This window comes from Callorhinchus milii, unplaced genomic scaffold, assembly GCF_018977255.1.
Source record: "Callorhinchus milii isolate IMCB2004 unplaced genomic scaffold, IMCB_Cmil_1.0 Scaffold5, whole genome shotgun sequence".
NCBI lineage: Eukaryota > Metazoa > Chordata > Chondrichthyes > Chimaeriformes > Callorhinchidae > Callorhinchus > Callorhinchus milii.
This window is the reverse complement of record NW_024704746.1, coordinates 27,237,558-27,264,277: the sequence shown is the minus strand read 5'-3', so window position 1 is coordinate 27,264,277 and position 26,720 is coordinate 27,237,558. Positions and strand designations below refer to the sequence as shown.

Sequence of the window (26,720 nt, the reverse complement as noted above, 5' to 3'; positions counted from 1 at the left end):
CCAGGGCACAAAGAAAAACTCCCATCCCTTTTCGAAAAGTTATGGGATTCTTAACATCCACAGGCAGGCGCAACATCGATTTAATATCACATCCAAAGCCCAGTGATTTCAGCAATGTAGTCCAGTGGTTTGTCAGTCTAGACTATAAGCTCAAGTACTGACGTAAAGCTTGAACCTACAACGTGCACACTAACAGATGAAAGTGCTGCCAGAAGTAATGACCAGTGAAATGCTTTCAATCAATTTGACGTGATAAGGTAGTATTAAAGTACCATTTTTCTTTCAAATACTTTTTGATGGATGAAAGCTTCCATTATCCTGGGAAAGTGACACGAATTGAAGTTAGGCTGACTTAAGGACTCCCAAGGACAGATTGTCACTTAGACGTCAATTCCCAGCTCTCAGTGGTTTTATACTTAGGGAGCAGAGAGATACACTGTTCTAGCAGTACATCAGTCACCAGGATGGAAAAGTTACTTTCAACAATACTTCTCCCCCATCCCCACTGTCCACCAACTAACCCACTAAAATAAATAGCGAAAGCTAAAGAAAACTGTGTTATAATACCAATTAACCTGTTTCAGTTGGGTACAGAAAAATCTACAATTCATGATTCACACCCACATCTACGACTGATTGTGTGACACTGCTGTGTGCAATTAGCCGCTGCGTTTCACCCACAAGATATACAGCCAATTCACTTTATGATATATTTTGTGAAGCGCTTTGAGACGTCTTGCAGACGTGATAATGTGCTATATCAAATGCAAGGATTATTATTATTATTAAGAATCCAATTCCTTTTAGATCTGGTAAATTGATTTAGATCTGCGCAAAGTTCAGCTGAGAAGTGACGTTTCTCCCACAAATGGCAGACACTAGTGCTAGTCACATAATTATCTTGGGATAACGGCTTAGAAGGCAATCATGTTACTGCCTGGACTGCCCAAGGCTTACTGTTTCTATCAGAGAAAAAGTTTCCAAATCTGTTCTCAGAATGAGGGCATTTCCTGCTAAAAGGCACAAGTCTTGTCTTAGCCAGAAAATAAGTGCTTTTGTTTTATCTTCCAGATAATTGCTATGAAAGATGGGACAATCATCAGGGAAGGCACCCTAAAGGACATCCAGAATCATGATGTGGAGCTGTATCAACACTGGAAAACACTGATGAATAGACAGGATCAGGAATTGGAAAAAGTAATGTTTGAACTTTTAAAAGTATTTTGCATTGGTTTATGAAACATATTATTACTGTGATATGTTCATGAAGCTCTGCAAGTTCAACGCAAGTCTCGAAGATCAGCAAGGTTTTTACTCATTCCATTTGTGACAGGCTGGAGTAAACATGGAACAGTCATGATCCATTGATTGTATGTCTTTCCAGATAGGACGCAGATACAGAGGGCTGCTGAGGCATCCAGACCCCTTGAATTCTCAACTTGTGTCTCAGCAAGCTAGGCTGTTTATGCAATTCATCACCTTTCACCAAATTAACTCTGTCAGGGCTTGATTTCCGTGGTGGTTTTATACTTTTCTCATATGCTAAAGAGGGAGTTTTTATTGCTCCAGTGAAAATCACTGGTGCTATGATGAATGCTATTTAGTAAGTGATATTTAACGGGAGTAACGGGAGATGTTTCGCCCACAAAATATACAGTCAATTCACTTACAGTATATTCCGTGAAGCGCTTTTAGACGTCTCGAAGACGTGATAAGACGCTATTTCAAATGTAAGGATGATTATTGTTATTTTGCTACGGTGATGATAAAAAAAATCTCCACCCAACGGGAATAGTTCGTTTCTAAGGAACCGTAACATGTGCCAAAATATAACGTCTTTAATATGTTAAGTCAACTTTGAAATTCAGAGTGTTATTTTTTTAAGAAAATTTGAATTTGAATAATTTAAGCTGTCTTGTTCCCAGGACACTGAAGGTGAAAGCCAAACGACTCTGGAGAGGAAGAATTTGCGGAGAGCCATGTATTCCCGTGAAGCAAAAGCGCAAATGGATGATGAGGATGAAGGTGAAGATTTTTTGCTGTGCTTATCAACGTTATTCACCAACGTTTACTTCCCCCTGCTTCGCTCTAAGAACCTACGCTCAATGTTCAAGTCCTAGCTGACTTTAACCGTACCAGCGTTCTATATGAGGAGTCAAAAAGAGAGGGAAAAGATGATACAGTAATGAAACATAGAAACAGGAGTAGGCTATTCAGCTCCTCGAGCCCGTTCCGCCATTCTAAACGATCACGTCTGATTTGTATCTCAACTCCAGTTTCCTCCCCTTGCCCCAATATCCCTTAATACCCTGACCTAACAAATTTTTTGTTATCATGACATCCTAAATCTCTTAAAAACTATTGTAAACATGATGAGACAACAGCGCTTATCATATGAGTCATTGCTAAAAAAAATTTTTCTTACTTATTACGAGTAAAATGGCAATAAAATAAGAGCGATAATTTTTTCAGCGATTGGTACAAGATAAACTTCTGGGGAGAAATTACTCCGGGGTATAGGTGTATTCTATTTAGAGCATTTTAGCGGATCTGGAGTTTGCCAGTGTTTTTAATCCAGTCTCAGATCTGAAGTCACTTTTCTGCAGTTCTTAAAAGAATTTACAGGAAACGAGCTGCTGATTTATGACTCTATTCAAGAATCTGCCAAATTGTAGCCACTAAAATACTACACAGAGTAAATATGGACCTGGGTATAATTTGTCCCTTACCAATGTTTACAAGGAAAGCGTACAAAAAATTTTATTCATAGAGGTTTTTCTCAACTTGTGTCTCAGCAAACTAGAAATTTTATTCATAGAGGTTCATAAATATTATTCTTATCAAATTTTATTCTTGGAGGTTTTAACCACAAGAGTTATACGTATTCGATTCCCGGACGGGCAGGGCAAAACATTGGGCAAGTTTCCTGACTCCACACACGCACTTCTGTTTGCCTAGCAGTCCACGTCCATTGGCGGATCGCTTTTCCGGGAGTAATGATCCCTTCAAAATAAATAAAATAATAATAATAATATTAATAATAATTTGGTTACTTAATCCACAACTGTTTGAGGGACGCTGCTGTGTGCAATTGGCTGCTGCGTTTTGCCCACAAAATGTAGTCGATTCACTTTACAGTATATGCTGTGAAGAGCTTTGAGCCGTCTCGAAGATGTAATAAGGCGCTATAATGCAAGGATTATTATTATTATGTTTCATATACCTTTGACCATAGAGGAAGACTTAGAAGAGGACGATGAAGATAACATGTCTTCGGTAATGAGACTTCGGACCAAAATGCCTTGGCGAGCGTGCTGGAGATATCTGACATCTGGAGGGTTCCTCTTACTCTTTCTGATGATCATTTCCAAGTTATTGAAGCACTCTGTTATGGTGGCTATTGACTATTGGCTGGCAAAGTGGACGCCGGGTTACATTAACCAGTCAATATCAGGAACTAATGGCCCAGTAGCTGAAGAGGTAATTGATTCAAAGATAGTTTACTGTAAGGCTGAGCCTTCTGAAACAGAGCATATTATCTGGCAATTGCTATATGAGTAGTTAGACTACTAACCAAGAACTCTTAAGTATTCTATATAAAGCTGAAAATGCCAATATTTAATATTAATAATAGGGTCAATATATTTATTATTGAATGATGCATATAATAATTATTACGAAGTCGTATAAAACTTTTATAAGAAACTTATCAATTTTATTTTCCATTTTTTTCTCAAATAAGGGTAGATTTCACGTTTTCTATCATTTTAAGGAAATGTATTATTATTAAGATGTAAGTACGAAACTTCCATTAAGTAAATAGTAATCTAGGAAACTCACGATATTATTCATTCGCAAGACTTCGGCTAATCTCTGGGTTGACAAAACATTCAACACGTTATCACGTTACGACATCCTGTACAAGATATAATGGTTAAGCCACTTTAGAAACATTAAAGTATTGCATTTGATATTTTCTATAGCATGAAGTTGGTAGAAGGGGCATTTGGGTAGTGCAGTGGATAAGTATAATTCCTTTTACCTCCCAAATTGATGTTGATTCTGGCTGTCTGACAGCCAAGCCAGCGAAATTCAGGACATTTTCTTGTAGATGTGTGAACTAACGTTACTTAGGTTCGTCAAACCTGGAGACAGAATAGTTCATTTGTACAGCATTGCTGCTACGTTGTATGGCACATTATATTAACGCACTTCTCATCTGACTGAAGATGATTAACTGTATTAAAACATCTAAGAAGGAAAGCAGGCTTGCTTATTTAGATCTACATTCTGTTTCTCTGCTCAGGATGGGACATTTGACCACGGCTACTGCAAACTGTGGTTTAGCATTCTGTGCAGTGTTGGCATTGCTTTATGTCTCATCACCTCCCTGACTGTGGAATGGATGGGACTCACAGCAGCCAAGAATCTTCACCGTAATCTCCTCAACAAGATAATTTTATCACCATTGAGGTAAGACAGAGCCTAGTCTTGAATTTACAGATAACAGGGTTAGATTTGTCAAGACTCTTCATTGAGGCAATGAGGTCTATTCGGGGAATTTCTTAACCACTTTCCTTTTAAGAAATGTGCTGTTAGTATTAATAATCCTTGTGTTTTTCTATCGCTCCTTTTACTTTGGGAGGATGTCTTGAAGTACTTCATGGGATTTATTTGTGTTTCGCTCATAAAATATATATTCAGTGCATTTTACAGTATGTTCTGTGAAGCGTTTTGAGACATCTTGAAGATGTTATAAGGTACTATATCAAATGCAAGGGTTATTATTATTATTGTGAATTTATTGAGTGTATTTTGTGGCCGATTTTCACGCAGCTATGCTCATTTAAACACAACAGCCATGAAATGAATGGCCAGTTTTATCCAGCGTATTGTTGGTCAGAACAATGAGAGAAACTCACTCTTCTTTTCAAATACCAAATAATTAGCACTTTGTTTAATGTCTCATCCAAAGGAGCCAAGACTGGACTGTATTAGTTGAAAGTCCTGACATGAGGTTTGAGCTCATAACCTTCTCACAACTCCCACCCCCCCCGCCCCACTCCCCCAACCCCCAGCGCCCCCCCCCAAAAATCTTCAAAATAAATTTCAGCTGAGATTTAATTTTGAAAATTTTACACGTCTCATCTTGCAAAATACTGTGGTTGTGACCTCCTAAGATAATTCTGCATTTCAGGGTTGAATATTTGCGACAGATTGACAGCCTTGAACCCTCGCTTGCTGATTTGTCTGGCCTTTGCTGTTTGTTTTCAATTGTTTAGATTCTTTGAGTCAACCCCTCTGGGCCAAATCCTCAATCGGTTTTCTGCTGACACCAACATAATTGATCAGGTATGTACTACAACAACAACTTGCATTTATATAGAGCCCTCCACATGGGGTAGCGTCCTAGAGAGCTTGGCAGTGGTGGAGTCTGACCGTATAATAGTCTGTGCCCGCGTTTATACTCTACGTGACCCCCAAGCCTCCAAATGCGCTCTCTCATACTCATCTATTCCATCCCTCTCAAGTACGGCATTCTTCCTTTTCTAAAGTTTATTGATCTGCAGAAAGTTCGCAGTTAAGAATTGTTTGAAGAAATATAATAAAATACTGAATCGTTTAAAGAAATATGATAAAACGTTGAGTTGTTTAAAGAAATATAATAAAATATTCTGCTCGTATCAAAAATCATCACTGCTTTGAACGGTTGCGGAAGCCATTCCCAGAAAACATGACAACAGATGGAGAGGCATATAGTGAGTTAAGCCACAAAGCACTGGTGATCATCAGCTTTAATAAGTGGGAGGATGTTTGAAATGGAACATTAGACAACAGTGAGTGGAAGGATTAGGAAGCCACAGCCTGGTCTGATCAGCAACAATTGGTCTCGTTCCAATATTACAAGGGTTTGTGCCATCTGTGGCTTCTTCCATTACCTTGGAATGTCATCCTGATGTGCTATATATAAATCTTTATTGCAGCACAATAATGATATATATAATAATAATCCTTGCATTTGATATAGCGCTTTTCACGTCGGGAGGACGTCCCAAAGCGCTTCACAGAACACACTGTAAAGTGAATTGACTGTATATTTGTGGGCGAACGCGGCAGCCAATTGCGCACAGCAATGTCCCACAAACAGTCATGGATTGAAAATGACCAATTTATTATTGTTTTTTGTTTTGGAGGGATTATTATTAGGCTCTGTGTGGAGTAAGGAAACTTGCCCAAGGTTTCGCCCTCTGCCTGGAATTGAACTCAGGTCTCTCGCTTGCAAAGCGAGTGCTCTAACCACTGAGCTACAGGACTGGCCTTTCACCTGGATTTTCATTGAACCAAATATTGCAGTTTTCTCCATTTCAATAGAACTCAGATCACAGGCTTGTTATAGCAAATATTAGCTCATTCATTTCTAAAAGATATCATTACTTCCTCACGACAGCTTCTGTTCTTGGGATGGCACTCAATAAAAGATGGAGATTTTCGTGAGTGAAATCACACTGGTTCAATGAGTACAGTTACTTCAACCAAACTTGGCACAGTTTGTGATATGATTAGCGACCTTTAACTTGTGAATACAACTGGTAACTCTTGCTTTTTACTTGCGAACAGCATATCCCCCCAACACTGGAATCCCTGACCAGATCAACCCTTCTCTGTCTGTCAGCAATTGGCGTGATCTCATATGTCACACCCGTTTTCCTCATAGCAATGGTACCTTTTGGTATAGCTTTTTACTTCATCCAGAAATACTTCCGGGTTGCTTCCAGGTAAAGTAACGTCCAAATGTTTGAAATGTTTTCCATTAAACCAAGTTCATTTGTAACTTTCACTAACTGTTGAAACCTCATAACAATATTGCTATTCATTTGTGTGATCCCTTAATTCCCCCATTTAATAGGAAACTTTAACTTAAGACTTCTCAGTGATATAGTGTAAATGTGTCCCTCGTATTTCTCCAAAAAGATAGAGGCAATAGAACCCTCAAATGCTCCCTGAATCGTATCTTCCACTTGCCAATCAATCTTAATTGTGTAACCGGTTCTCCGTAATTCTCAAAAGAATTCTGCGTAATCAGAAATGTTAAGACTGTGGCCTTAAGACTAAGACGGTGAGAAATGTTGAAACTCGGCATCCGTTGTGTCTTTACACTGGTGTCTCCTGTCAGATTTATATCTCTAGAAAAGTAGAAGCACTTCCCAGTGGTTTTAAACTGCTTGCACTAGTTGACCCTTTTTTCAATTGTTTATTTCCTGAAGGGACCTCCAGGAGCTGGATGACAGTACACAGCTACCTCTCCTCTGCCACTTCTCAGAAACTGCAGAAGGCCTTACAACCATCCGAGCTTTCCAGTAAGACCGTGATCGCTGCTACTGGGAATGCATGTTGTGAACATAGTCTTCACTTAGTTTTGGGTAGTGCATTTGTTGCAACATCTAAAGTTATTTTTAGCAGTTTACTTCCTTTTGTCATCTGCTGTTGAGCTATGTTCCCTTCAGACAAGCAGCCACACATCATCCAAATAGATGTGTGAGCCTAGATACTGAATGTCAGCCACTTATTCAACTGTAGAGGACATTATTATTGTTATTATTATTATTATTAACAGTGAAGGGTAGGCCAGACCAATAAGACTGCCACGTTACATATGAATGGATATCACATTTAATATATTTGAGCTTCTTAAATAGCTAATTTTGCAGCAAGTTGATATTTCACTCATTTTTTAATATAATAATGTTTTTAAAAAATCATATGACAGAGATTTTCCTTATTCCTATCTAATTGTGCTGTAACACAAATTGATATATAATTATTATTGTAATTATAATTTTATATTATTATTATAACTGAGCCTGATCCTGTTGTTGCCCAATATCCACATAAATGCATTTGGATAATGATCAGTAATGGGAACCTGTTATTTTTCTCTGCTTAGCCCAGGCCGATTGCAGTAACCCAACTGAGCTGGTTGTTATAATGGACGTGTAGTGTGAGATAGTTGTAATAACATGTATTATGATGGTTTAATATCAGTGGGATTAGGGTGCGTTTCCGTGCTACAGGTTTACCTTTACCTTGAAGCTGTCAGATATCTGCTGAACAATGCTTCATCCTATTGTATTTCTGGGAGACTTAAATTGCTTCCCAAAGGGTAACTTGATTCGCAAACACAAATCAAATTGTTTACCGGCGGTTCTGTTTCCAAATGTTAAACCGTGACCCAGACATGGATTAGATAGGAAAATCTCTGTCATATCATTGTATTATTGCTCCTAACAATAGCATTTCTCCCAGCGAACGAAACAATGGAAAGCTCCCCACAGGCTACGTGGGTTCCTCACAGAAATTTATAGTATTGTTTGAACTGAAACATTTAATTTGTTTTGTTGCAGGCATGAAGCCAGGTTTAAACAGCGAATGCTGGAGCTCACAGATGCCAATAACATTGCCTACTTGTTTCTCTCAGCTGCCAACAGATGGTTGGAGGTTAGAACGGTATGACCTAGTGATTTATTCTCCGAATGTTCATGGTTGCAAGCAAACCCATCATCGAGGTGACCGGTCACAAGAAATTAAGTAAATGTGTGTCCCAGGTTATCAGGTCTTATTGGTTTATTGGTTTATAATTTTTAGAATCTAAATCGAGCATTCAGTGACACAACTTGCACAGGAACATAGGAACAGGAGGAGGCCATTCAGCCCTTCGAGCCTGTTTCGCCATTTAATTAGATCATGGCCGATCTGTACCTCAAGCAATCCTTTCAATTCCAATTTCCCGCTTCCATAGCCCTTAATACCCTGACCTCCCAAAAATACCCTGACCTAACAAAAAAAAATCGATCGATTCCTCCGAGCAGCCGTGTTACTGTCTGATGATCATAACATTAAAATAACAGCAACGACAACTTGCATTTATATCGCGCTTAATTGGGAAATAGTGAGGAAAAGGCAGCAATGCACAAACCAGTCTCTCTGGTTTTACTGAGCAGTCCAGAGGCTTTCATTTGTTGGCGGGGGAAAGCGATGCATGTCCTTGGCAGATCAACCCTGGAAAATAATCATGCAAAGTCAGAATTTACGTTAATTCTCACTCATTTCAGGGGAGAATAAAGACAATAATATCCAGGTCTGAAAGGAATATTTTGCTTCCTGGGAGGGGAGTGCTGCCCCCTAGGGGTTTGTTTACACTGGTGTAAGTCAACATAAGTAACGCTTTGAAACACCCCACGGCCCACTCACAACCCCCTGGTTGAATGGTTGAATATGGCTTCGGGACCACACCACTCCCACCCTCGCTCACCTCCACTGGCTCCCCATCCCCCAGAGGATCGATTTCAAGATCCTCATCCGCACCTACAAGGCCATTCACGGCCTCGCTCCCTCCTACCTCTCCGACCTACTATCCCCTACCTACCTGCCCGTACCCTCCGTTCCTCTGGCTCCGGTCTGCTCCACATCCCCCGCCCCAACCGCCCTACCATCGGTGGCCTTCAGCCTCTCAGCCCCGAGGCTCTGGAACTCCATCCCCCAGTGCCTTCGCCGCCTCCTCCCTTTCCTCCTTCAAGGCCAGTCTCAAGACCGTTCTCTTTGACCTTCAGCCTTCAGCTCTCCTCTCGACTCTATCCCCTCCTCGCCCCTCCCTTCCCTCCCCTCACCCTGACCATTTCTGCCCCTCCTCTCTCCCTCCCTTCCCTCCCCTCACCCTGACCATTTCCCCCTTGCTCGGGTCCTGACCCAACTGTACAGCGCCTTGGGACGTCCTCCCAACGTGAAAGGCGCTCTATAAATGGAATCTTGTTGTTGTTGTTGTTGTATGTTCAGTAAACCTCAAGGATGGAGAATTATCATAGATATCATGGCATCATTGGCTTCCGGCCGCAAATAAATGCCTTATTTAGGGGGTTTCAACCGTACGTTCGCTCAGCTCTCTCCGCTGGGGTAGCACTGAGAGAGAAAAACATCTCGGTACTGCTGAACCTCCAGTATGCATGATGCCAATGGTCGTGTGTTAATGTTACCAACAGGAGGAAAATCTCCAATCGTGTCTAAAAATAGCACTCTGATACTTAATGCCTGTGTGAAAGCCAGAGCTAAGTCAGCAAAGGCTTAGTTAGCTCATTCCAATGTACTTCGTTACATTCTGTCGGCAATCTGAGCTCTTGCTCCTACTTTGTTCAAAGCACGAACTAGTGACTATTTATCTGGGGGTGGGGGAGGTAAGGGAGTCTCCTTGGAACTGAACTGGATCTAAAATGATGTCTTGGTTCCTATGGCTCATTAGCTAACCAGGGTACATCCCTCCAGGAGAGGGTACGCATTCCATTCCTGGCGCAACAACAACAACAAAATTATATTTATAGAGCATCTTTCATGTCGGGAGGAGGTCCCAAGATGCTGAAAAGCGGAGGTGGCATACATACATATGGAACTCTTGATTACAGTGATGGTTTTCATCTGTGTCAAACATGCGTCTGAACCCCAAAAAGAACCAAAGCTTGGAATATTACCGGTTTCTTAAAAGATTCCAGAGTCCAATTACCCACGATTAATTCGATTTAGTGTTGTCTGTCTGTTTCATACCCGCTATAGCCTAGTAGTCAACGGACAATTTGTTCCAAGGGGCCTGTGTTTCACAAATCAAGTAAAACATGTCATCATTATTTAAAATTATCATTCCGTCATTCATCTGGCAAACCTTCGGCAGGCCTGCCAGTGCTAGCTATTTCTGTAATGATTACAATGAACAGCTACAATCTGTGTTTACACTGTTCCTTCCAGTTGAAGGTTTCAGATAAAGAGAATCAAGTGAATAATGATAATCCTTGCATTTGTTAACTCCTTTTCTGCAGACTATTTCTGAAGCATTCACTATTTGCTTGATGCCCTTTAGTAAAAGCTTCCTTCATCATTGCATTTGGTTAACGATATACATCCCATATTGTATTGAGTTGCAAATGCCGGCCATACTTACATGAAGTTATCAGAGTTGCGTGACAAAGTCGAATTGACCAGTTTGTCCCCTCCCTTTGCTAGCGTAACTCTAAAATTATGACATAAAATTCCACGGGCTTCATTCTTATTAGGAAGAATAACAAGTTCTTTTTGAGATCCCAGTTATCTTACTCTTGATATCACTGGTTTGCTTTATAGCAGCAACAACATCTCAATGACGTGATAATGATTATTATTATTATTATTATTATTATTATCACATTCAACTTCTCAATGCCTTACCCAAGTATCTGTTGTTCATGTGTGATCTGGGACAGATACATTGCAGCCAAGGCCCATTCAGTCACTCATCACCTCGTATTCATTCATACATGCACTTTCCAACAGGGATCGCTAAATAATGATAAAATGTCTCAGCCAAGGTCCTTGTTCTTCCTCTCTCTGGCCAGGGTGTATAACTAAGTTAGGATCAGTTGTACAATCCTACATCCTGGATCTGAATTAATACCGATACAATAATAATCCTTGTATTTGATACAGCGCCTTATCACGTCTTCGAGACGTCTCAAAGCGCTTCACAGAATATGCTGTAAAGCGAATTGACTGTATATCATAGAATCATAGAATTGTACAGCACAAAAAGAAGCCATTCGGCTCATCGAGTCTGTGCCGGCTCTTTGAATAGAGCAATTAATGTCAATCCCACTTCCCAGCCCTTTGTGGGTGAAACGCAGCAGCCAATTGCGCACAGCAGCGTCCCACAAACAGTGGTAGATTGAGTGAACAGATATTATTATTTTATTTATTTTGAAGGGATTATTACCCCCGGAAAAGCGATGCGCCAATCAACTAACAACCAGGGTCCTATTTACTGCTCGGTAAACCAAGGCATGTGGAGTAAGAAAACTTGCCCAAGGTTTCGCCCTGCCCGGGAATCGAACCCAGGTCCTTCTGTTTGTGAGGCGAGTGCTCTAACCACTGAGCTACAGGACTCTACAAATTAACCAGATGCCAGGGTTCAAGTGCATGCAGGATATTCATTAATCCAGCCATTTAAAATAATATTCCTTGTGCTTGATATAGTGCCGTTTACACCAGGAGGATGTCTCACAGTGCTTCACAAGGTTCATTATAAAGTGTAGTGACTGTATTTTTGTAGGCGAATGCCTCGGAATCAGACAACCTTCTGAGATGCCGGGGTGGGGGTGGGGGGGTGGGTGGTAAATTGCAATGGAAAACAATTTCAGATAAAACAGTCTCAACGCAGGGGAGGAGATAACTGAGATTAGTTGATTGGAGAATTTAAACACTGGAGTGTGTTAGGTGATGCTGGTATCTTGACATGTATGCAGCAATGTACCAGATCAATTCCACAAAGCAAATTTGGATTAAATAGTAAAACAAATAACGCGAGCTGACACAGATAAGAGGCCAAATGTATAACTCTAAAATTGTCTGAAGTTAGAGAGCTCAAATTCCTGGACAGAGACTTTGTCTTACGTTTTGAAATTGTCAAGGCCTTGTTGAGTCTGGATGTGAGCCTGGCAGCCTTCATAAGATCGTCATTACTGTGGCTCTTTGCTTGTCCTCTGAGACTGAGTCACCCGGCTGTCAATAGGATTTCACCTTGTTATCTAACGCACAGCACAGTTGTGTATGTGGGCGTGAAATCCTGCAGGGAACTGGTTAGAGCGCTCACCTCGCAAGCGAGAGGACCTGGGTTTGTTTCCTTAGAGGCACGTGGTGTAAGTTTCCTTATTTACCTAGCAGTCAGTAGGCACCCAGTTATTAGTCGATTGGTGGATCAATTTTCTGGGGTACTAATTCCTTAAAAAAAGAATTGGTCAATCAACCCACGGCTGTTTGTGGGGACGCTGCTGTGCGCAATTGGCTGCCGCGTTTCGCCCACAAATATACAGTCAATTCACTTTACAGCATGTTCTGCGAAGCGCTGTGAGACGTCTCAAAGACGTGATAAGGCGCTGTATCAAATGCAAGGATTATTATTGTATTATTATATAAATGTATTCTAAATGTTAACGTTAAACATCTCAGTGTTGTAATTAGATTTTTTTCTTTGCCTATATTAGGATTATCTTGGTGCGTGTATTGTACTCACTGCTGCTGTGGCCTCCATATTCTGCGCCTCATACACCAAACTTTCATCAAGCTTAGTGGGACTCGGACTTACCTATGCATTAACAGTACGTATATTAATTCAACCACTTGCCTTAGTCAAGTTAATAGAGCAGAGAGACTCTATTTTTGAGCCAGAAAGTTATATCTTTCTAAATCCTTGTTCAAATTTCCATGTTGATGAATTTCCTTGCATTATATATTTTATGTTATATGTAGTTCAATCTTTTATCTTTCTCCCCCCCCAAAAAAAATAAAACCAGGGATGTTGCATCAGAAAATGTGTGTTACAACATGTCTTAAGCTTTCGTGGCTTCTCTTCAAATTACCAATGGTTCAAAGAAAGTAATTGGTTATGTTAAAAAAAATGTTGTCTGGCTGTCAGACATCAAGGTCTCAATTTTTGTAGCTTCACAGAGACAAGATGGAAGCCACCTCCCTCCTGCCAACATCCTCACTTCTGGCTCTGATTTTAACATAAAAGATTAAAAATAATCCTTGCATTTGATATAGCGCTTTTCACGTCTTCTAGACGCCTCAAAGCGCTTCACAAAATATACTGTAAAGTGAATTGACCATATATTTGTGCGCGAAGTGTGACAGCCAATTGCGCACAGCAGTGTCCCACAGACAGTCGTGGATTGAAGTAACCAATTTATTATTGTTTTTTTTCTTGAGGGCTTATTATCAGGTGGGTGAAGTAAGGAAACTTGCTCAAGGTTTTGCCCTGCTGGGAATCAACTCAGGTCTCTCGCTTGCGAGGCGAGTGCTCTAACCACTGAGCTACAGGACTCCAAATTCTGTCCAAATATATTTTTTTTAGAAATAGATTTGGATGTCTTAAACGTTCTCCGAGGTCCGAAATTTGTTATTAGTTTAAAAATGCGTATCATAATTTTATCCATCTACCCATCGTTCCACTAAGTGTCCGTCCCACAAAGGGTCGAGTCAAATGCTCCAATAAGTGAGTTTGAAGTCACGTGTGTTGCCCAGCTTCACATAGATTGGTACATCAAGAATGTTAGAGGGAATATTCACCACGTGTGGGTGCATTTGGAATTGATGCAGTTAGAAGTTCCCAAATTTAAGATCTCACGATGGTTCCCTTTGAGTATAAATACAGTGTTTTTGATAACCTATGAAAAACCTATTGGGAACATTTCAATCTCAAAATGGATTTTCACAGGTCTCAAAGAGAGTTTCCAAGGCAACAAAGGCGAACTGTTAAGGCCACACAAATAGTAACGCAGGAAGCTTCCAAGCCAAGGATATTTTTCACAGTGACTTTCCTTCGGGAGTATGGGAACTGAATTATGGCGACTAAAATATGAACGAGTCACATGCACTGAAATAGAATTATGGAAAATTATAATACCCTGTGAAAATGGTGATGTGTGTTGGCGAAAGAACCAGAGGGGAGATGAGGAGAAATTGTTTTACCCAGAGAGTTGTTCCGATCTGGAATGCACTGCCTGAAAGGGTTATGGGAGCAGATTCAATCGTATCTTTCGAAGGGAATTGGATAGTTACTTGAAAAGGAAAAATTTGCAGGGCTACGGGGAAAGAGCGGGAGTGGGACTAGTTGGTGGCTCTTTCAAAGAGCCGGCACAGACACGATGGGCCGAATGGCCTCCTTCTGTGCTGTAAGATTCTATGATTGTATATCCAGGAATTGACAATGAGATCTTTAACAATCCTTTAACTAATATCCATTATTTAGTATTAATGGATTATCCCAGACAAAGGATGGAATATGTGGGTAAATATTTTGTTTAGTATCACACACAGCACCTTTGACAATGTGCAGCTATAATGGGAAATCCTATTAAAGACCTAAATTGTTAAAGGCAATGCACGTAATAACATGATCAGAATCTGTACCCCATGATAGATATCTGCAAGTGAAACCAATCGCATTAAGTCAGCTTTGGGGTCGTTAGATATGTTCGGCCTTGTGTGGAATTGCACATTCGATTACTGATTAAAAACAGCAACAAATTGGATTCACAGAGTGTGTGTTGCTTTGGTTTTGTCTTATCCAGGTTTGTAACTACCTTAACTGGGTGGTGAGAAATCTCGCTGACCTGGAGGTGCAGATGGGAGCTGTGAAAAAAGTCAACAGTTTCCTGAACATTGAGAGTGAGAATTATGAAGGAACCATTGGTAAGGCTTATCAAGTCTAAAGTGTCTCTTGCCTGTTATTTGGGACATGGGCCAAATATGAATAAAATGACCCACTATGGCCCATCAAAAATATCCAAGACTATTAATGCATTTGGTTTTGAACAAAGAAAAATGTTTTAAATGCCTTCACTCTCAGCTATCAACCATTTTTAAAGCATTTTACTTGGATAAGAAATCTAAATGTGTTCTTCTAACATTATCTGGCCGATTAAATGGGCAGTTCGTAGCTATAACTTTACATTGAGTGAGCTCCATATCTTTTAAAAGCATCTGTAAGTCAATTCACTTTACAGTATATTCTGAGAAGCGCTTTGAGGCGTCTCGAAGACGTGATAAGGGGCTATATGTAATGCAAGGATTATTATTATAAGAGATGGCTGCCATTGTGTCACAGTGAGCACAATGAGGTATTTTGTTTTAGGAGTATATTAGTGAGAGTAAACTTACGAAGAATGTGAAAAATGGTCATAAATTTCAATCCATACTCTCGCATCACAAGCTGCAAAATATATTAATAATAATAATAATCCTTGCATTTGATATAGTGCTTTTCACGTCTTCTCGACGCCTCAAAATGCTTCACAGAATATGCTGCAAAGTGAATTGACTGTATATTTGTGGGCGAATCGCGGCAGCCAATTGCGCACAGCAGTGTCCCCACAAACAGTCGTCGATTGAAAATGACCGATTTATTATTGTTTTGTTTGGTAGGGATTATTATTAGACTAATTCATTAATTATTTAGGAAACGTACGACATTTGATTGCGCTCCACACATTGCCTTAATTACCAAGATAGTGAAACACTTCAGTGTTATCACAACACCTTAAGCTATTTCTGGAAGTTATTCATTCATTTCCTCTACTTCTCTCTGAAACAAAATTCACGAGGGCCAATGTTGTGAGCCCAGATTCACAAAGCAATCGAATTTGCAATATGCGTTTCAATATATGTGAGATTATGTAGCTCAGGGGTGGCCCAACCTTTTGGCTGCTGAGGGGTGGGTGCGATGGCCTATTTGAGAAACTTCCACTGGCCATTTAAGCAATAGTTTTGTGTTTCCCTTCCAGAGACATAACGTGACATTTACAGGTTACGAAGGGAGTGGGTGGGCTGGATAAAATGGAGTGGGAGGGGAGAGGATGAAATCGCCAGTTAGACCACCCTGATGTAGCTAATAGAGACATTTTTTTTTCGCTGAATCCAGACCCAGCTCAGGTTCCTGAGGACTGGCCACAGCAAGGCGAGATAAAGATTCAAGACCTCTGCGTTCGCTACGACTCCTCTCTCAAACCTGTCCTCAAACATGTCAAAGCCTTCATCACACCTGGACAAAAGGTGAGGCCGACTTAAGCAAGCTTAAAGTAAACTGTTATAAGTTTAAACATTCTCTGGCAGTTCACTTTTGATGCTGTTTTTTTAACATTGTTAACGAGTCCCAAGCACATGACATGACTAATGTTTAGGTTATGGAGGTGATGGGAACTCTGTAAAATGGTAGTGTAGCAGTGAATGGATTTGCGCTGTATCTTTAGGTCTCCACACGATATCTACAGCACGGTTTACAAGCACTGGGAAGCGTATTATTTGCGAGGGTGACTATGGATTCATGAGGGCAGCATTAAAACAAAACTGAAATACAAGCGGCTAGTAATGTTTTAAGAGCAGAAGATATCGTTTTTACTTACAACAAGTCTAACACTGGAGATGACAATAAAGCTCATCAGTTTACTGACTCCTATTGCTTTAGTAGAAATAGTTAAGAGCACTTTGATCAGTGTTTTCAGCTCCGCACAGAACCTTCCAGTGAAATGTTATTAAATGTGGTTTGTGTATTTAAGGTCGCTTAAGGTTGAAAAAAATGCTCAGAAAATGTTAAAATAAAATGTTTTCTCTATGCAAGGTTGGGATCTGTGGCCGCACAGGCAGCGGAAAATCTTCTCTGTCTCTGGCTTTCTTCAGGATGGTAGATATATTTGAAGGTCAGTATTTCCATTGGGAGCTCCTATCACACTTCATAACATTTCATTGTTATGTAGTCTTTATAATTATTGTGAAAAACCAGGATGGAGTCTTGCTCACTCCCATCATCTCTTTCCTTGAGGCTCCAATGTACCTGCTAAGTAATTAGTAGTAATTACTAAGTAATTCTGCTTTACGTTAGTAACAATCAGAGAAGATAAGGGTTTTATCAAACTGGAAATATCATTTATTTAACTGGGACAAAGCTAAGTAACAGTAAAACTTGGGTTAATCTCTTGGAAAGAATGAAATCAATCATTCGCTGACTTAAGTACCTTTTTTTGTACTTAATTAACAGGCAAGATAGTCATTGACGGCATAGACATTTCCAAGCTCCCTCTTCATACTCTTCGCTCCAGACTTTCCATTATTCTACAAGACCCTGTTCTATTCAGCGGATCTATTCGGTAAGTAGCCTTTAGAGGCTCAACATCCAAAAGTGCCTTTTTATTGGCTTTGGAAAACAGCCTGGAATATACTATATATAGGTAAAGTAAATCTGTTCAGTTACTGCATGTGGCGTTGAATAAAACTCCACACTAATAGGACGATTGTTACAATTCACGTAACTAAACCATCTTACGGGGGTGAAGCCTTGCAATTTAACAAACACTATTTGTAAAGAATTAATGAACAAAGTAGAAAGGTCTGGATTGGAAATGAGTACGAAATGTAGTGACCTTTCCATTGCAAACCAACGTGTTTTACAATGTTTGGTTCCACCACTCAGTTACGTTAATCTGCCTGCCAGAGTCTTTCTACAATAAGTCTTAAAAGTTCTGACTGTCATTCTGACCGTCTGCTGTAGTTAAGTGCAGCTTTAACACTCAGGTGGAGAAATGCCAATGGAAACAAGTTATGTTTGCTGTGACATTGCAAAGAAAAAAAAGTAACAAATCACTTTTCAATTGTTATCTTAAACAAAACAATTCATGGCACGAGGTGATGAATTCAATTTTGTATGGAATAGTAGTTAATATCACACCCGATTAATCATTTACAAAGCTGTGCAGAGATTCTCTCACTTTTTTTTTCCATTGCAGATGTTTAGTTTCTTGCGCTCCTTTCACTTGGTGTTTCATTTAGTGAAGGAATCATTTTATCAAGATTAAAACATAGTTATTATCCAAATGGTAATTGTTCTCTGGGGTAGAAGTTTCTCCTCGCCTGTTATACTTTGATTTGGACTTTTTTTTTATTCAAAAATATATTTTAGTTTACAATTTTAGTCCTTTACTTCCCATCAATAATCACATCAGGAGGGTTTTATGAAGCTCTCTTCCGGCACAGGATGGTTTGGGTCATAGACCCAGAAGAGAGACTGAAGGTGCAGTCATAAAAAGTGACATAAAGAAACTGGCATAAATAGGCAAAGTCACTCAAAAGCAAAATAATGGCTTGTGTGGGTAGCAGAAAAATGTACACTCGCTCGATAATGGATGACTTTCTTTTAAATTGCAATGAAAACATACATTGTTGTGATGGAGTACTGTGTGTCTGAGCTGTACTTGTTGAGTGTCTGATGTCGATGATGGATTCTCCAGCAATCACATCCTCATTTTAATAAGCGTGTAAAATCACCAAAAATATAAAAAAATTAAAATGTGCTCGCAGTGATGTTTTTACAACCTATTTTCCTTTCAGCTTCAACTTGGATCCAGGGTGCAAGTGCACTGATGACAGGCTCTGGGAAGCATTAGAAATAGCACAGCTAAAGAACATAGTGAAATTATTGCCAGGAGGATTAAGTAAGTCAAAGTAACTCCATAAACATTTTGTAAGATTCTTGAGTGAAGAACAGAGGTGTTATTGCACTGACGAGAGAATCGTTCAATTTTCAGCATTTCGATAAATCTCTCATAATTTCGTACGGTAACGTTCACACTGTAATGATTCACGGTTTAAAAAAAAATGCACATGAAAATCCAACACATTCTGCAAAACTGTTCTACAATTACTTGCTAGTGAAATTATCATATTTAATATGTAATAAATAAAATCACAGCAACCTGCTGCGTGCAGGCTCTGTCAATTGCAGAGATAAACTGCCTGGGTTACATTTTACCTCTTGGCTGACGTAATGGCTATCCAACACTGTACTGAAGTCAACCCTTGCACAACAGGTGTGGAACTGGTATAAAGTGTTCACCGTGTGTTTAGCAACAGACTGGTTTGGAAACAGCCTGTTTGCTTAACAGACACAAAATGTTGACGTATGTCGAGTATGGTTCCCTTCAGTCGCTTACACAAGTAAATATTCTTTATGTGTGAGCCTGACGTCTGTTTCTGCACTGATGGAAATACCTTCTTTTGATTGAGAGGTTAAGCCGAGGTCCTGTCGTCTAGCTCTTCACGTGGATATCAAAGACCCCATAGAAATAGTTATAGCTTTGATCTGTGGTCGTGCAATGATTCCTGTCAATTCACGTCATTTTCAGGAGCTTGTTTTCAGCCACATACGCAAGCTTCCAGTGAAATGTTATTAAATATGGTTCACGTATTTAAGATCGCTTACCAATTAAAAAAAAGGTTAATTTTTAAAGAATCACATACAAAAAAAAATATATGCAGGCAAATTGCCTGCAACCCCGGTTGACATTGATTACCTTTGAGTTGTTTAACTGTGATAAGGTGCTACAAAATGCAAAGTTTTTCTTTCTGAGCGGAGTTGGCTGTTTCCTTGCACAGATGCCAATGTGACTGAAGGTGGAGAGAACTTTAGTGTGGGACAGCGGCAGCTATTCTGCTTGGCTCGGGCTTTTGTTCGCAAGAGCAGCATTCTGATCATGGATGAAGCCACAGCCTCCATTGACATGGCTACAGTAAGTCAACAACAACAACAACAGCAACTTGCATTTACATCGCGCCCCTCATGCCATACGGCATCTCAGAGTGCTTAGGGGCTTAAGAGTCATTCCTTTCGCTGGAAGTTTATTACCATATATGAAAGACTTGTGACTTTGTTCATATTAAGTTATGTCCTGCCTTGTCACTGTGCCTTCGCATGCTCACATCATGCCTTAATATCAATGGAATTTCAAACGTCAGCAAGTGTCCAAATCAAAGCCATTCAAAGCAAATTGTTCATGAAGTGTCCAAAGTCAATGCCATAGTTTTAATCATTTAAGAAAAAGGCAATAATATTGCAATGAGGTGCATTACTGATGTGTTAGAATATAATCAGGATTTCTGTACTGTAAATATGGTTTGACTTATGTATTTGTTTATGATTGAGATGTTAAACCAAGGTCCTGTCTCTTGGCTCTTTATGTTTATGTATTTAAATAGTCTTTCATCTTCAAGAAATGTTACCTTTAATTTCAGTTATCTTCGTGTACCTTGAACCTTCTGTAACTTTCAAATCTGTTTTTTATTAGGAAAACATTCTGCAGAAAGTAGTGATGACAGCTTTTGCAGATCGTACCGTAGTGATTATTGCTGTAAGTAATAAACACAGCGCAAAACCTTCATAAAATCCATCATTCATATTTGAATAATCAGCTTTCATCCATATTTCCTTTGGCTGTCGGGCACCGCATTATGAAGTTTATACATTTTAAGTCTGATTCCATACCATTCTATCTTGTTTGCATTTTTATTTGAAGGGCAACTATATATTTTGGGTGTCAGCCGAGTGTCTGATAATCACAGTTACTGTATGACATCATTAAGAAATAGAGACAGCCTCACCAGAGCAAATGAAAGAAACATTGAGTAAAATAATGAAGCAACTCACTTCTATAAACCTCAGTCAACCCAACAGAAGTGGAATAGAGTCTGGTATTTGCTGAAATGTGTTTCCTTGTAGTTGAAGCTGATTTAGAGACTAGAACTGGTGATATCCAACTCCATCACAGTTTGATAACAAGTCACGTTTTTTAATCTACGTTTCGGTAAAACCCTCAATGTGTTATTCCACCAAAATCAGCAGATGGATTCCTACCAAGAGGGCATAAGAATTTGCTAGACGAGAGAAGACCAAGGTCCATCCAATTTGCCTTCCACCATCCAGACAGTCGCTTACACATGTCGTGTCCCAAACTCCATACTGTATCCCCGAGATATTATTTCCTAACAGAAATCTCTCTCATTTGTTCTTGAAAGAATCGACATTTTCTGCTTCCACCGTCTCCTGTTCCGTACTTTTATTACCTCGCTCACTGAAGTAGTGTTTTCGCAGATTTGCTTCGGCCCCTTCTGCTCTTCGCTAAGTCTGTTAATTCCTCTTTAAGTTTGTGCCTCGTTTCCATAACCTGCTTTACTTTTCCTCACTGTCCAAACTATTCACTCTTTTCTTTGCTGTTTCTTCCTCCAGCATCGGGTGACTTCCATTCTGGATGCCGATGTATTGTTAGTCTTTTGTGAGGGTTTATTAGCGGAGTCTGGTTCTTCGTCAAACTTACTGTCTCAAGAGGAGAGCCTCTTTGCCTCTCTAGTGAAGAACAACAAATAGAGGTGTTCCGTGCACTCTTTTGGCTGTGTATCCAGCTCCTGGGTTGGTAGATCTGACGACTACTGGCATCTCTGTTTAGCTGCCGGAATCTGACTGTTTAGCAAGTGCTGAGAGTTCATCGTCTGCTGTTGTGTGTGTTGTGTGTGTGATTTTTTTTTTGTCTTTTGATACCTGTGTGTTTTTCTAGTTTGTGTTCCATGCAATTGCCTTCTAAATACGGTCTAAGCTTTCGTTCATCTCGTAGACGTCCATTTTGTCTTTTAAAAAAAATAAGCTTTTTAACCCCTAAAGCGGAAGAGTGTTTACACATATGAAGGGCAAAATACTGCAGATACATCAATGAACTATTGGTTTGTAAAACTTAGACAGGTAAATATCAAGGGGTTGTAAGCCACATTACCTGAGCTGTAGTTTGGATGTTTGGCAAAAGGTAACACTAAAAGATATATGGTAAACTCAGACATTAGAAGGAAATTTCCTCCAATCACTGACACGTAGATGGGGCGAAATTCTACCTGGGTCTAGATTTAGTCTGTTTACTTAGCAAGTCAGAGGGTCCAAATTCTTAAATGCAGTCTTAATTTCGAAGCTGGTTTTCTTTAACTCCTTTCAAGAATTATCTACTTTTAGTAGCAAAACTATACTTATATCTCAGTTAATAAAAGGGAAAATACTGCAGATGCTGGAAATCTGACATAAAAACAGAAGTCGCTGCAACACTCAGCAGGTGAGGCAGCACCTATGGAGAGAGGGAAGTGAGTCAACGTTTCAGGTCGATGACCTTTGGTCAGATATCTCAGTGAATGTTCCTATTAACATGCAACCCAAATTGCCAATTATCAGCAACACACACAGAGGCGTTATTTCCCATGACATTACTTTATTGCGGGATCAATCGATTGATGTTTTCGAGACTTTTTAAGTGTTCTCTCTCAACAACAACAACTTGCATTGATGTGGAGCCCTTCGCGCAGGGTAGCGACGCAGAGCATTTTCGCGAATGAATGAGGAAGGAGTTCTGATTCGCGATAGTACGATTTCTATGTGACTGTAAGTGAATTTGAGCCGATTACATTGTAAAATGTTTCTGTTCTCTCTGCAGCACCGAGTTCACACGATACTGACTGCAGACCTGGTCATTGTGATGAAACGAGGCAACATTTTAGAGTATGATAAACCAGAAAGTCTTCTTGCCCACGAGGACAGTATCTTCGCATCATTTGTCAGGGCAGATATGTAACTCTTTCTGAGATGTCATTTTGCATTGAAATGTTTGACATTTTTTTTTACCACAAACGCACTATTTTTGCAACATTTATAAGAGTCTGCACACTCTCTTTCCGAATAAAGTTTTAACTGTTGTCTTAATATTTAAACTGTTTGAGCAATAAGTACAATTACAGAACATTTACATATATCCATCCCAAATAATTGACCACATGATTTATGAAACTAAATTCCGCAATACGAGAATATTTGCCAAGAAGATTTATGAGGTGTACTGTGAAAAATACATTGATCTATTGTTGAAAACTATAATATCGCTATTGAAATGCTAGATGCATTGCAATGAAGCACAGATGGTATGCAATGCATAAGGTAGGATAGTTGCATATAATCAGATTTGCACAAAAGAAAGTTGCTTATTAATGTAAAAGAATTAGCACAGAAAAATCTTCCAGCCTATCATTATTGCACACAAATGAATTCACTGCATGCAATATATTTAAGTAAATTAATAATACTTTATATGTTCAATGCAATTTGCCATTCTTCTATCAGTGAGCTACCAATAAATAAAGTATAGTTCCTCACTGGGCCCGTTGTAGTTCTCTCTAGTTTTCTTATTAAATCCACACATTTTAAAAGGCAGCCAAGTGGAAATAAGTGATATCTTTTTGCATTCTTAGCGCATGAAAAGATATAAAAGGTGCACGTAGAAATTAAATGCTTAAACCACATCATTGATGCAATATTTTATCAGTAAAATTGTTAAGAAACTGCACAATATTGAAACCAGCCACGCTGAGTGTTTTTAAGTACATCGTTAACATGTCACTTGTCACTTTCCCTCTGAAAACACAAGCTAACCAGTATCCTCACTGTATTTCATATGCCTTTGTTTTTCTAGCATGATTTAAAGAAAAATTTAAGAAAACATTGAAAGAAACCAAAGCCAGATGTGTATTTAAAAATGAGCGCTACAAATAGACGATACGTTAATATTTGCAGCGTAGAAAAACATTGATATGGTTTCATCCACGTTTAATGCCTAACCAAATCAATTTTAATAACGATTAGAAGAGATCATTGTATGCAAGAGATTATATATACACTGATGGAGAAAATGGGAAAATTTGAAGCTCCAAATTCCACCGAGTCCTAGTCCAAAAAACTCGTTTTGTCTTAAAATTTGAGAGCGCAGAATTGTGGAAAAATTCTCAATTTACTCTTCATGTGGCAGATATATTTCTGAAAACGGAACCAACTTTTAAATTAAGATGGAATTTAAAAATCTGTTCGCTCTTAATTTTTTAACAGGGTAAGACGAGGTGGGATTTTATGTCGATATGCAGTATGTCGATAGTGCAGTACTAAATCAATTGACGGATCTATGCAAGAATTACTCAATGAAATAGTAATTGATATTGATTAAAATATGGTGCTTTCTATCACATTGGTCATAGAGGACTGTGTACACCAGTATGTAATGAACCTCATGCGTCAGTTCCGATTATGAAACAGCAATATTTGTATTCTTTATCTGCTTTTACACTGTTAAAACAATAAAATAAGCGTTCTGCTTGATTGCGTGATTAAGTGTGTTGCTGATTATCTCTTTAAATTATTCCTTCACATGTATGTGAATTGAAAGTCAGTGGTCGTCCAAACAGTTCAGAATTCTGAAAATAAAACCGTCTTGAATATTACCCCATAACATTGATGGACATTTGCACGTTCAATTACCAATGAAACTCGACTGATTACATTTCAGATATTTAAACCATGCAGTTGTCAGGAAGTTATCTTCTGTCAATCTGCATACGGCGGTGTGGCATTGAAATAGACCTGGCTCAGTTTGAACACCATTACACTTTAACATCTATGGACTACTGTTCAAAAAGGAGTATTGTCATCTTCATGAACCCAATTCGAGCGAACATGAGACATTCTAGTCAAATATCTAGTGCCCCCGAGCCTTGGCTCTTGCCAACCTGCGCCTAGCAACTGTTTAAGTATAAAAACTAATAATACCCAATACAAATAATCCTTGCATTTGATACAGCGCCTTATCACATCACTGAGACGTTTCAAAGCGCTTCACAGAATCCACTGTAAAGTGATTTGACTGCGCACAGCAGTGTCCCAGAAAAAGTCATGGATTAAAGGACATTGAGTTATTTTTTGAAGGGATTTTGAAGCGATCTGTCAATCGACTAACAACCGGGTTCCTGCTTACTGCTAGGTAAACAGAAGTGTGTGGAGTCAGGTTTTGGCCAGCCCAGGAATTATATCCAAATATAAGTATTATTTTAATTTTACAGCCTGGTTTCCTCGGCTACTATATTGGTTATTACAGCAGCCTCTATATCTGATCAATCCTTAATAAGTTAGTTGGTTCCTGGCTCTGGAGCACAATTCTTAACCAATAATAATAGTAATAATCCTTGCATTTGATTTAGTGCCTTATCATATCTTCGAGATGTTTCAAAGCGCTTCACAGAATATACTGTAAAGTGAATTGACTGTGTATTTTGTGGGCAAAACACCTACAATGTAATTTTCAGTTTTGTTTCGAACCAATAGATGCAACAACAACAACAAAATTACATGTGTAAAGCACCTTTCATGTTGGGAGGACGTCCCAAGGCGCTGGAGAGACAGAGTTTCAGACCCGGGGTCGGGGAGGGTGGAGGGCAGGAGGGGAAGGAGGGTGATTGAAAGCACGATCGAAGAAGAGGGTCTTGAAGGAGGCAAGGGAGGGGCGAGGCGGAGGGACTGTGGGGTGGGGTTCCAGAGGTTGGGGGGAAACCGGTGAGTCAGTGTTTCTCTGTTAAACCTGCCATAATGTACTGTTCCTTGGGTTACAAAATCCCATGTCTGACATTTAGTTAAACAAGCAGTGGATTACACATTAGTCTCAACAGATGCCCGAGTCCCCAGAATGTCCAGGCAGGATCCCAACGGCAACGTGCAGTCACCCGGAGAATCTGTTAGAAAGGTCAGGAGAACCATCATTTTGTACGTCTCTACATCCCTTCTGATATCTTCTGAGAACGTGTGAATCCCTTTGACCCAGTTTATGTTGACGTTCTCTCTGACTCGCTTGGCACATTTGTATTTCCGTCTGGTGTTTTTTTGTTTGACAATTGCTAAGATCCCTAACCAATGCTGACACTCAGCATCAATTGCTTTTACCCAAAGTCAACAGGAATCTTTGAAGGAAATATCAGCAGAAAATAATTGAGTACTTAAGTTTGGAAGTTTATTGCACTTGAATGGTTTTAAAAATATGAACCAGTCCTAAAACTGGCACCGCATGATGTTGGATTGGCATAGAATATGTAACATGTTTACGGGGATAATAAACCCTTCAAAGAAAAATAATAATAATAATTTGGTCACTCAATCCACAATGCTTTGTGGGACACTGCTGTGTGCCATTAGGGGTATATTCCGTGAAGCGTTTTGAGACGTCTTGAAGACGTGATAAGGCGCTATATCAAATGTAAGGATGATTATTATTATTATTGGATGAGCTCTAAGGGGTTAATTTCAGCCAGGCTGCTGAGGTTTTCCATGTGAGATTAGCAGCAACATGGAAAGGGAAGATCCTCCCATTTACGTCAAAAAATAATAGCCAAAGCAGAGAGAGAGAGAGAGAGAGAGAGGAAAAAAAACCGCGATGATTCACTCCAATTGTTTTTTTAATAAAGTTGAGAGCAGAAGCCCAGATACGGGA

General features: G+C 39.5%; 1 protein-coding gene across 1 annotated transcript in view; it reads left to right on the top strand.

The window, feature by feature from the left end:
- The window catches only part of abcc9 (ATP-binding cassette, sub-family C (CFTR/MRP), member 9), a 50,904-nt gene extending 26,339 nt beyond the window's left edge, over positions 1 to 24,565 (top strand). The window contains exons 23-39 of the mRNA XM_007897275.2: positions 1,072 to 1,197; positions 1,926 to 2,025; positions 3,236 to 3,480; positions 4,307 to 4,473; positions 5,283 to 5,352; positions 6,619 to 6,776; positions 7,266 to 7,358; positions 8,403 to 8,505; positions 13,053 to 13,166; positions 15,141 to 15,261; positions 16,490 to 16,620; positions 17,186 to 17,264; positions 17,603 to 17,711; positions 18,949 to 19,052; positions 19,993 to 20,126; positions 20,682 to 20,744; positions 22,860 to 24,565. Of these exons, the coding sequence (XP_007895466.1) occupies positions 1,072 to 1,197; positions 1,926 to 2,025; positions 3,236 to 3,480; positions 4,307 to 4,473; positions 5,283 to 5,352; positions 6,619 to 6,776; positions 7,266 to 7,358; positions 8,403 to 8,505; positions 13,053 to 13,166; positions 15,141 to 15,261; positions 16,490 to 16,620; positions 17,186 to 17,264; positions 17,603 to 17,711; positions 18,949 to 19,052; positions 19,993 to 20,126; positions 20,682 to 20,744; positions 22,860 to 22,997 (2,055 nt within the window). The 3' untranslated portion in view covers positions 22,998 to 24,565. The remainder of the gene's footprint in view (positions 1 to 1,071; positions 1,198 to 1,925; positions 2,026 to 3,235; positions 3,481 to 4,306; positions 4,474 to 5,282; positions 5,353 to 6,618; positions 6,777 to 7,265; positions 7,359 to 8,402; positions 8,506 to 13,052; positions 13,167 to 15,140; positions 15,262 to 16,489; positions 16,621 to 17,185; positions 17,265 to 17,602; positions 17,712 to 18,948; positions 19,053 to 19,992; positions 20,127 to 20,681; positions 20,745 to 22,859) is intronic.
- The last annotated feature ends 2,155 nt before the right edge of the window (positions 24,566 to 26,720 follow it).